We start from the raw sequence: 12,324 nt of genomic DNA on the forward strand, positions 1-12,324 counted from the left end.
TGTCTCCGCCGGGTCCATGATGGCCAGATGATTCTGTTGGGGATTAAGCATGGTGGACCCAAGAGGCAGGAGAGGTAGGGGAACTGTTCAAAACACAGGTTTATTGCAAACGGAGGGTGCTGCTGGACAATAGCAGTAGTTGGAAGAGGGGAATCGGACTGGACTCCCTCCTGGGGCAAAAGGGAACAAAAAACGGACCACTCCAGGTGGCGTAGCGGGCGGCGGTGGCTGGGGACTGGAGGCTGCAGGCTGGAGGCTGGTAGCAAGGACACAGGCTGGGCTTGGTAACTGAATCATCTGGCAGGGGCGTGGAGGTGAACCAGGCTTTTTCTGGAGTGGTGGTGATTGTAGATTGAAACCAGGTGTGCTCTGCTCTGTTCCCTGCTCCTGTGACAAGTAGGTCAACCCCGCCCCCAAACCACCGCCAGCCCTGCAGGAGAGACAGAAAAAGGAACACCATAACACAACCCCAAACCCCAGTCCACAACAACTTGATGAGAAAGAAAGGGGAAACCCACCCAGAAAAGCCTCCCAATTCAAACTGGCTGACCAGATTACTTACTTGGGAATACAAATTGTGCCCAAACTAGCTTTAACTGTTAAAATTAATTATGAAACTTTAATGGAGGACATAACAGAATCAATCAACAGATGGATGTCTCTGCCGGTGTCCTTGATTGGTAGAATTTTTATCATAAAAATGCAAGTTCTCCCTATTATACTGTACTTATTTCAAAACATTCCACTGCCACCACCTGAAGATTAAGAAAGCTATTCATAGGTTTTATATGGCAAAACAAGCCGGCTAGAATTCGATTCTTTTTGCTCCACCTATCATATAGTAATGGAGGCTTAAAATGCACAAATATGACCTGGTATTACTGGGCAGTACAACTAAGATCCATTAAATTTTATTTCTCAACAAAGAACATTCCTCAGTGGAAAGAAATGGAATCAGAAAGTTTAAGCTTGCCTCTACCTTTGTATTTATACTCTGGCACGTTGCCAAATTTGATGAAACAAACTGCTAATCCTATTGTTAAAAATATGATTAAGGTGTGGTTTAAAGTGAAAAAATTGATTAAAGACCCTAACGTATTATCTCAATTTAGTCCCATTTGGGGAAATCAGTGTTTCACACCAGGAAGAGCGGGTGCTGTATTCAGAACATGGGCATCAAAAGGACTGGGAAAAATTCAAGACTTGTACCCACCTAATTCAGACAATATGATGTCATTTGAGGAAATAAGGCATAAGTATGATATAGATAAAAAATACTTTTTTAAATTCCTTCAACTCAGAAGCTTTATTAGAAAGAGTCAAGACGGTCTCCTAATTAAACCCTTCACATCAAACTTGGAAAAATTGATATCTAAAGACAGCTTAAGTAAAGGTGCCATTTCGGAATTATATAATTTGTTATTATCCAATTCAGCCGAGAACTCTGATTACAAAAGAAATGCATGGAGGGAAGACCTGGAATTGGATATTTCACTAAAATCTGTACTAAAGCCCACACCCAAACAATTAACTCCAGATTAAGATTGCTACAATACAAATGGTTAATGAGGACATATATTACGCCAGTTAACTTGAATAAAATGAGAGTAACATTCCAGATTTATGTGTAAAATGTTCTGAAATAAAAAGGTACGTTTTTTCATTGTGTTTGGCAATGCCGTAAAGTGAGTGCTTTTTGGGGGGAGGTTAAAAGAGTAAGTTTATATCTAACAGAGGATCTAGAGAGTAATTAAAACTGATGTACATGATAGCTAAATTTGTGCTGAAATTGAGGCAAAAAAAAAACCTCCCTAATTGTCCTTAATATCTCTAATTGTACATGTCTGAGAAGATGTTCTTTGTAATGTTGGTTCAGTTTGTATATGTTGATATGTTGTGTATGTATGTGATGTAAGCTGACTTATCTTGAAAAACTTTCAATAATTACAGTATAATGTTGGGGGGGAAAAAACAAACTTACCATCCCGCTGCAGACTCCGCCATGTTGGTCAGCTTGCGCAGTTACGTCGGTTGCCATGAGAATGTGCTTCCATGAACTTCGGAGGTGGAGCCCCAGAAGGAGCACAAATGGAGGGGGGTGGGGGTTTGTTTTGGTTTTCACTCAAATATCAACAACTTTTCTCTTCGTTTTCTCCCACAACGCTTACTATACCTTTTTTTTTTTTTAAAGATTTTTTTGGCAGGTGCCTTTATTTTAACAGTAGACAGACAGGAAACAGGCGAGAGACGGGGGTGTGACATGCAGCAAAGGACCTCCAGCCAGGATTCTAATCGGGATCGGCTGCGTATGTGGCATGCGCTCTAACCATAGACTGTATATAAGAAATGGACGTAACATCCGTGACGTCACACATTGGTTTGTGGACTGCTGCTCTGAAGCCAATCGTATCAGATCTGAGAAGCGCCATCTTGAAAATTTTAGGTGCATGCTGGGAAAAATAAAAACACGGATTCTACTTATATTGGCATCAGGAGGAGCAAGAGGCGCCCTCCTGAACCTGTGAACCAATCAACCTGTCAATCACCACGTAGCCACGCCCTAATGCATACCCTGCTTTATCGTCAAATATAAAATCAGGGAGGCCAAAATTTCCCAAATGGACATTATACTGCATTGAAGAAGGCTTTAAACTAGCAATTGAGACCATAAACACATTTTGAAAACGTTTACTGAGGTTAGAAATCAAGTGAGAAGTTGTCCATTGACTTGTATTGAGACGGAAGTCTTTTTGACACCAAAACGGTCGCCCCCTGGTGGCCTTTTGATAGAATGCAGTTTTAAGTTACTTCTGCGTTGGCATCATTTCAGAGGACCGGATCTCCCCGCCTGGCTCTAACCACTCGACTACATGCGCGCCCCGCTTACTATACCTTAAATTACATCGTTATCTCGAGATCACGAGAAAATGTTCCTGTTATCTCGGGAAAACGGCAGTTAAGTAATAAGATAGAATAAATAATTCGAGATCTCGAGAAAACAAATGAAATTGACTCGTTATCACGGGAAAACGGAAGAAATAAAATGTATGTATACATGGCCCTTTAGGGTTTCTGTAGGGCAAGACGCTATGATTCTTTCCTGAATGAAAGTATGTCCCATGTTGGGGTTGGGCTGGAGAAACAGCCACAAAGCTGCATTCACACCAAAAGTGTCTGATACGAAAAATTGCTTGAATTGCTTCTATCGCGCGGCTTGATCATAAATTTCAAATTTTGGATCATCCCTTCATTCGCGTTTGTTGCCCGGAGAAAAAAAACGGTGCGCAGGAAAATGTTTGTCCGCTCATTTCTCAACCCGCTGTCTTTTAACGACTATCAGGGCTGATACAACAACCGTTGCGCTCCATCCCAGCTGCGGAGCGCCTGTCCATCTGTCTGAGGTGAGTTGCGGTTTCATAATTTGTCTACTAATTAGCCTACTGCAAAATGAATATGTAAAAATATATATCATAGGTACCTGATACTGCTAACTTAACTGACTGTACAGATACATGCATACTGAAACATATATTGTGCGTATTAACCTATAAACTAATTCTTTTTTTCAGGCAAATAAAAGTATTTAGTCTGTTTACATGTAAGTCAGTGGTTATTAGAAAGGGAGGATAAAAAATATTATTCATCTTTCTTGCCAGATATCAACACTTTTCCTTTTTAAGATTTGAATATGGTTCTAATTTCATAATGAGATTGCAGATTTTGACATAATATACATGGACATATTTTTACCACAAAGTTTGCAATTTCTAATTTAAGTTTAAATGTAGAATAGATAAATGTTTGGAGTTTTTTTTTTATTGAAATCCTATAGGCTGGTTTTTGAGAGCATTGCTAACAGTTTTCGTGTGGGGATATCAACTGTTTCCGCCATTGTTCCTGCTGTGGTCAGTGCAATTTGGAGCGAACAATTTTGCGAGAGGCCATCAGGGTTTCGGGAGACCTTCACAGCCTTCTTCTCTGCAGAGGGAGTGGTCCCGTGGCAACATAATGTCTCACTAGACGTTATGTTGCCCCAAAAACGGCTCTTTTAAGAGCCACCCAAATACAACTATTGAGCAATAATCCTGCAATATAACTACCACAATTTTTGTATACCAGCCACTGTGCATGTAACATCAATTCATACCATACTGACATATCTGATATTATACCATTAAACTTTGTTTTCTTTACTTTAACCTTTTATTTACAAACTGGCCAGTCTACAATTCAACCTCTCATTGCACTTGAAAGAATATATGTGAATGAATGACATAGAATGACATGAGAAATATAAAGTCAATGAAATATATTTGTTTATATAAAAATACAAAATATAATACAAATACAAAAGTAAAACAACAACAACAAATAGAAAAAGCAGGCTGGCTCATTCCCTCCATAGGTTGTCACCCCAGCTACTCAACAAGGTCCATATTTAATGTAATAAATTCATAAAATCATAAATTAATTTGTGAATTTGAAATTTGACGTATTCCCTTTGCAGGGGTGGCAGCCTATGGAGGGAAGGAGCCAGGCTGACCAGGAACTGCTCCTCTTCTTTCCAGGCAGGTGGTGGTGGTGGTGGTGGCAGGTGCCCTCTGGAGACTCCGTATGAGGACGTCCTCAATTAATTTCTCTCTCTCTCTCTCTCTCTCTCCCCGACATCCATCTCTCTCCCTCTCTTCCTCTTCCCTGTCAGTGCACCTGTATGAAATCAAAATCACAACATTCATTCAGTGATATAGTTTGTATAGGTTAATTTTCTATTTGGACTTGAGCGCTACAAATAAACACAATCCAACTTTACAGTACAAGTACATACCACAGGCTGAAGCAGGAGAAGCAGCAGGAGCTGTGCCCTCGCTGTCACTCAAGGATTGATCTATAAAAGAGAAATTATTATTATTTTATGATCCTAAATGATTCTACAATAGGGGTACATATAATTTGAAATGTAATGGAAACAAATGTAACAGAAACAATACATAAAGAAATGGGTCTATTGCCTACTGAAATAGAAACAGTTTGTATGTACTGTGACATTGATACTGCATATGTGTCTGTCTTCACTTAACCAACCGTCATAAACTCCTGCTGATGACCCTGCTTCTGCTGATGGCCCTGCTGCTGCATCACCATCTACACTCACATCTTCTTGAAATCTGTTCTCTGCGGTCCAGTCTTCCTCGCCCCCCCAACCAGTGTTGCCAACTCCTTAGTAAGGAAAGTAGCTATTGGCTGTCCTAAAAGTCGCTAAATGATGTCATAGCCTAATTTGCATAATTGGCCATTTGCACGTAATTGTAATGGACGCTTGAGGAGAGAGGAATAACATCTTGGGAAAGACAAAAAGTGAGTTAAAAAAAACCTAAATATGTTTAGAACTACAAATGAACTTTCTAATGTTGATTCTTGGTTTGTTTTTTAAAATTGAAATCAATTTTGTTCTGTACTGTTAAATGTTAGAATATCAAATTTTATCAAAAGATTATGCGGGGTGGAATTGCAAATGTGCAATTCATTTGCAGTCTGGATGCGGAGTGGTGTGGGTCTCCTCTCTGCTGTGTCTGCAGCTGGGTCTGCTGCGCGAGGCTACTGTGAACCTGACTGCCTGTGAGTGCTTTGGGACGGGGGAGGGGCTCACGGCAGCACCTGCAGCTCGTTGAGGACAGTAACTGCAGAGCTATACGTCCTTTCACTTCAGAGTCTCCAAAACACCAGAAAAGTCTCCAATAACACCAGAAAAAGTCGCTATATTTGTCGCTAGTCACTTTTGAGGAAAAAAGTTGCTAAGAGGGTTTGGAAAGTCGCCAGATTTAGCGAGAAAGTCGCCAAGTTGGCAACACTGCCCCCAACCCATGTTGCCACTGGTTTCCCTGGGAGTGGTAAAGGGTTCGAGGAAAGACAGGACCGCAGAAAAAATGCCACTTTTTCAGAGGCCGACCCGCTCCTCCTTTCTCCTTCCCTTTTTTTTTTTTTTAGGTAGGTGTCCCTCAGCCCCTTCCATTTTTTACGACACACCTCAACTGCAAACACACACACATGCACACACAGACATACACTTTGCATAATTAGCATCTAACCAAAATAAATATTCAGACAATGAAAACATTCACACATAAACTTAAACTGGTATCCTGCCAAGCGAGACAGTCTGCTGTGCTAGTGCTAACCAATGCTAATGTTTCATTCATAGAGAAACACAGTCAGTAAAGTGGTAAAACAAGCCACAGCTGATTGGATGTCGCGGTGCGATGTCGCCTGAAAAGTTCAATTTTTCCAACTTCATTCGCGACACGCCAGGCGCTCCATTTGCGCCACCTGATATGAAATCACGTGATATCACACCATTTACATTGATTTTCTATGTAGACTTGCTGCTCAATTTGCGTCAGACGCTTTTGGTGTGAACGCACAGTAAGACCTCCTGAGTCCTTACACAAACTAACTCTAAAAACTCTGGACAATAGGCCAATGCATTTACTTCACTGTAAGATTAGGGCTGGGTATCGTTCAAAATGTTTCGATACCTAACAACATACCTTGCCTTTGATACCGATTCCTGAACGATACTTTTTTCGATACCAATTTAAAAAAAATAATCTATTCTAGATAATCTACATTACACGTAACTTTGAAGAACTTTGGTTTTATTTTTCAGTTTCTTCACTTTTTTCATACAGATATGAATGTGTATGTTTCCATATGGAAAAAGTGCAAAGTAAAAAGTCAAAAAAAAAGTACAAAGGAACAAATGTAACCAACACAATGAAACAGTGCAAACCAGGTTACTGGACTCACTGAGGACAACGTAGATTGTAGACCTCTGTAATGCTTTATTTCTACCTGAATCTTCTCTGTAATGCTGTTGACACTGGTGTCTGTTCTTAGTTCAACTGTCATGTCCTCTTCAGCAAATAGCTCCTCAAGGGCAGAGAGCTTTGGCCTCTTCTGTAAACCAAAAGTGAAGAAATAAAAAAAACAATATAAAAAGCTATCAAGGTAAATGCAAACATGTTAATTTTCTTCTGAAAATTAAATGGGGGGAAAAGTTAGCCTGGCTAACGCCAGACCCTACTACAATTGAGGAAGGGTCTGGCTAGGAGCCGTTCATTTTTTCTCGTATTTGAGGCGGGATCAACGAATGTCGATCAAATGCTTCTGTACACTACTGGACAAACTTACAGCCAATCATATCAACGATAGACGATGACATATTCAGAGCCTGTAGGGAGCAGCGCAAACACATCCTTTTTATGAAGGAAAAATCATGTAGTGCAAGTTTTTGTTCTATTTTCAAAGTGAACTTGCCTTCCAATTTATTTAACACACAATCTATTGCTGCTTCCAACGGTTGCTGCACCTCCGTGGCCGCCATGCTGGATGTAAACAGAGGTGCTCTATGGTCGCCATTGCCTTGAGCCCGACTCCCCGTTCTGTGATTGGTTCCCTATCTCAGGCGAAAATGTTGTCTTGGTGGCCATGCTAACTTTCTGAGCGAAGTGGAATGTCGCTGGAAAGAGAGCATCAATTCAACCAATTCAAATTCTAATTACTTGTGTAAATGATTGTTATTATTAGTAAATAGGTTTGCACAAAGCATTGTATCATACAGAATACTTTTATGAACCTTTAACACAACTCTATTGTGTGTAGCTTTGTATATTGTATGTGTCCTGTTTGTACTGTTTGTTATTATGCTGTTAAATGTTTTAATACTGACCGACTGAAGAAACTGCAGATGAAAATTTGCTACATGCTTACTTTGGTGCTGTACATCAAAACACACTTGACATAAAGCATTCTCTAACCCCTAACCTTACCTTAACTATGATAACTAAGTGCCCCTCCCCACACTAACCCTAACCTTAACATAAAACCAAGTCTGAACTTCGAAACAGTTCTTGTAAGGAAGTGAGGTCCAGCCAAAATGTCCTCGCTATGATGTTTTCAAACTACAGCTACTTGTAACACACACACGCACACACACACACACACACACACACACACACACACACACACACACATACTCACTGTCTTGAATGAGAAACTGTGTTCAAACTTTTGACTGGTATGGTACGTGTCAGTTGTCCTCCTGTGTCATAGACTCTGTCCATCTGTCCTGTTATAGAACACATTTATGCTTCTAAAACATAGTTTCCCACTAACCAATTAAGGTTTAGGGTTAGTTGGAACTATGGTATGGAACTATGGTATTCTTTATGGAAAGTAAAGACTGGTCTGGTTTAAGGACCGTAAATGTTTTAGGTAACTGTAAAGTTGTAAAGTGCCACTTAAACTTGTGCATTCAGTCACACATAGCTCTGAACACCTACAAATGTTGTTTCAGCTACTGAGTGCGGGACATGTCATTCTCAAATTCTTTTCTTTACAGTTGCCAATGAGGCGGGGGAAAGGAATCGCGGTCCACTGGCCCGCTTTGCACGTACGTTCACCAAAGTTCATTTGTTTTCTATATTTAGTTTAACTCATGAGGTGTGTAATGGACAGTGTTGGGGAACTTTACTTTTAAAAGTAACTAATTACATTACAAAGTTACTTCCATTAAAAAAGTAACTAGTTACATTACAGCATTACCTTCTGAGAAAAGTAACTTGTTAGAGTACTTTTGCGTTACCGAAAATGAAAACCCCTTCGTAATACCTTACGCATGTTGTTTTAATCAAGACCTTGTTTAAATATAATGACTGTACCATCATCACACAGCCAAGTCTGGATCATAATCTGTAAATCTTTACACTAATAGCAGGAATATTTATTGTATTAAAGTGGCTTCCAAAACATATGCCCACATACAAGTTATAAAAACACATCCCTACATCACTGCGACAGGGCAACAGGCTCTTGTTACCTGGGCACAACTTACATTTCACGGTTATGTTCTTGCTCTTATTTCCTCCCATAAACTCAAAATAATGTGAATATTTCACCAAAATGAATGCTGTCCCATCTTGCTCGCCGAGCTGCCGTACACGCACAGTGATACAACCGGAGCACGTAGCCGGGTGCCTGCCTGCCAACGGTTCGAATTCGTGGTGGATTTTCTTTTCTTGTGGCAAAAAGGGTTAGGGTTGGGGTTAGTTGGTTAAAAAATAAGATTACCTTTATGAAAATGTAACTAAGTAACTGAGTACTTAAACTGTGGACCTAACGCGTTAGAGTACTCGTTACATCAAAAAAGTAATCTGAGTACTCTAACACACTACTTTGTAATGCGTTACCCCCAACACTGGTAATGGAAATAGATATGATGTTGTGGTGTGGTCGTAAAGATATGTAAAAGCATGCAAAGGACTTTTGTTTGTATGAAAACTGTTCAGGCTCACGGTCCCAGAATGCACTGTGCACTGATGTCATAGCCAGCGTTGGCATCACAGAACGGAAAGGTATTCTAATCGATCCTCGAAGTGCCGAGGACATCCTGGCTGATGAGCTGCCGATCCCTGATGCCCCAGATGCCATGGAGAAGACTGTTGTCAGGTCACTCATACACACACAGAAACAAAGAAACACAACGTTACAAATCCAACCTGACCAAGAGTTCTATGTATCATTATTTATTATAGCTGCTATATAAACCTGTCATCCACAATTGAAAAATATATTGCAGTTTAACATCTTCTGGACTGAAAATAATCAAAGGAATAAATAAGGTGTTGTTCTCATTTATAAAATTGTCTGTAAAATTCATACAAATGGTTTTATTTGCAGGGAAGGAGAGTTTGATTACAGAAAAGACTCACCTCCACACTCATATTACACAAGCCTTTACTGACAAAAACAGGGGTTCTTTAAGCTGGATTTATACTTTATGCAATGAACATTTGTAAGCAGATTGACAATTATCAAATGGTCCATAACACAGTATAACACATTTTAAAATATGCATATGCATAAAATGCTGATATAATGTTAGTGACACAACCACTAGCTACTGTGTTTAATTTTGTAAAACTTATCCCTGCTGTCACTAAGAAATGTCTGGAAGAAATATTTTCACCTCAATTCATAGAATTCTATATAACATGCTCAGCAAAACAAACTATAATGTCCAGACAAGTAATCTATAGTTCAAATTTGATCCGCATTTATCAGTATTAATAAAATCTCACACTCTTTTTAGGTTCCATTTTCAGGGTGTTAATAATTAACATTGTCATTGCATGATTCAGCTTTACTGAGTTATCTGTATAACTTGTCTGAGTCATCATGAGAACAGCATTCATTAAATGTTTGTAAACATTTTTATGAGTTTATAGATGAGCTGAAGACATAATATATATGATTACAAATATATGTTGGACAGTGTTTTCAATCATGCATTAACTCCTAATAGACCAGTTATGAATCATTCATAGTAAGAGTTATAGTTGCAGTTGTGTTGTTGTAGTTAACAAATGCATGAATAAAAACCTAAATATCTACATATATCTATTTACTGCACTGTCCCTAATCACAAGTTGTGCATGGGAGGCAGCATAGGGAGACAGAGTTTAGAAATGAGTTCCCTGCCCCGTTTCCAACATTAGCAGTGTTTGCTTGTGTGATAAATCAGTCAATTAGTCTGTTTCAGCTCTCTTCTCTTCAAAATCAATTGTTACATGAACTATAGGGAAATTCAGATGTCTGTACAGAAACACTTGGATACACAAGTGTTCTCATGCACAAAACCATCCTTACCAATGAGGTACCTATCGAACAGAAGCCTTATTGTATCTCACCATCCAAGCTTCAAGTTATCAAGGAGCATTTGGAGGAAATGCTGGAAAAGGATATCATAGAGCCATCCACCTCTCCTTATGCTGCTCCTGTACCAGGCAAGTTCTGAAAAAACTGATTCCAAATGAAGATTATGTGTTGATTACAGAAAAGTGAATGCAGCTACACAAACTGATGCATACCCCCTACCAAACATCCGGCAAATATTAGAATCTTTGGCTGGAGTGGTCACCTTTACTACATTGGATCTCAACAGTGGTCACTGGCAAGTCACGATGGATCAAGAAAGCCAAGAGAAGACTGCCTTCATTTGTCATTTTGGTCTATACCAATGCAAGTTAATGCCCTTCAGACTCAAGAATATCCCAGTCACCTTCCAACAGCTGTTTTTGGGCCATGTTGTCTCTTCTGCTGGAGTAGAAGTTGACGCTGAGAAAACAAAAGCAGTACAGGCTTTCCCTGTTCCTCAGAACATCAAAAATCTGCAAAGGTTTCTGTGAATGGCAGGGTTTACATTGTCACTACAGTCCCTTATAATGTCTGTGTCTGTTGCTATGATTTAAAAAAAACAACCTATAAACTGCTTGTTTTAATACATTTTGTACAATCCCTTTTATCTGATTCCACATAAGAAATCAAGCATGTGGCCTTGTGTACAGAAGTGGTCTAGGTTATGCTGCTGTGGTGGTTGTGTGTTGCAGGTTGCGCTGTCTAGTAAAGCAGCTGGAGAGGGGCGAGGCGTCTGTGGTTGACCTGAAGAAAAACCTGGAGTATGCCGCCACAGTCCTTGAATCCCTTTACATTGAAGAAACCAGGCAAGGAGCTTTCAGCTCAGCTAGTTTGTTCGTTTGGTTTTATTTATTTTTTTGATTTTATGCTGTATGACACCAACATAAAACTTCTTTCTCCTTTTTTCCCCTTCTTTTTTAGAATTTTTTTTTTTTTTTTTTACAAAGATTACTTTCATGATTAACAGACTTCTAAGATCATTTGTTTCACTTCAAATAACTACTTAATGTTATGCTGGCTCTTCATGTGGCCCCTTAGTTCAGACTTTCTGTGAAACATGCCAATTGGCTCTCTGTGAGAATGCTCCGGATGCAGTGTAAACAAACTATAGTAATCAGATTTTGCTTCTTGTTCTTGTTCTTTACTCAAAATATATACTTTTCAAATATATCTATATATGATTGTTGGAGCCAATATCTGATCCAAAATGTGTGAGTGAACAGCACAAACATCTGCAGCAACATAGATTAAAGCAGGATGCAACAGGTTCAATGGAAAGGCAAAAACAAGACAACCCCCAAAAGGGAATGGTTTTATATGTGGTGGCCACAGAAAATGTCCTTATCCTTCCTGACTGATTCTTCTTTAGTTTTGTGTTCTGCTGGTGTGCTTGTCACTACTGGTAGCATGAGGCGCTACCTGCAGCCTATAATCAGGTTACACAACTACGGTTGTATGATTGGACTAGGGCTTCAGGGGTAGTTACAAGATGTTGAACTGCTGTGGAGAGAAAGTGTGGTACATAAACAGTACAGCAGTGCATCAGATGATCATTTGAACTTTTATTCAAGG

The 12,324-nt window shown here is 39.5% G+C and overlaps 1 protein-coding gene across 1 annotated transcript in view; it reads left to right on the forward strand.

Moving 5' to 3' along the window:
* pde1ca (phosphodiesterase 1C, calmodulin-dependent a) overlaps positions 1–12,324 on the forward strand; it is a 66,535-nt gene that overhangs the window by 18,452 nt on the left and 35,759 nt on the right. Inside the window, exons 2-4 of the mRNA XM_062441942.1 lie at positions 8,399–8,449; positions 9,345–9,504; positions 11,445–11,558. Coding sequence (XP_062297926.1) covers positions 8,399–8,449; positions 9,345–9,504; positions 11,445–11,558 — 325 coding nt within the window. The remainder of the gene's footprint in view (positions 1–8,398; positions 8,450–9,344; positions 9,505–11,444; positions 11,559–12,324) is intronic.

The sequence above is a fragment of the Scomber scombrus genome, chromosome 20, assembly GCF_963691925.1.
Source record: "Scomber scombrus chromosome 20, fScoSco1.1, whole genome shotgun sequence".
Classification (NCBI taxonomy): Eukaryota; Metazoa; Chordata; class Actinopteri; order Scombriformes; family Scombridae; genus Scomber; species Scomber scombrus.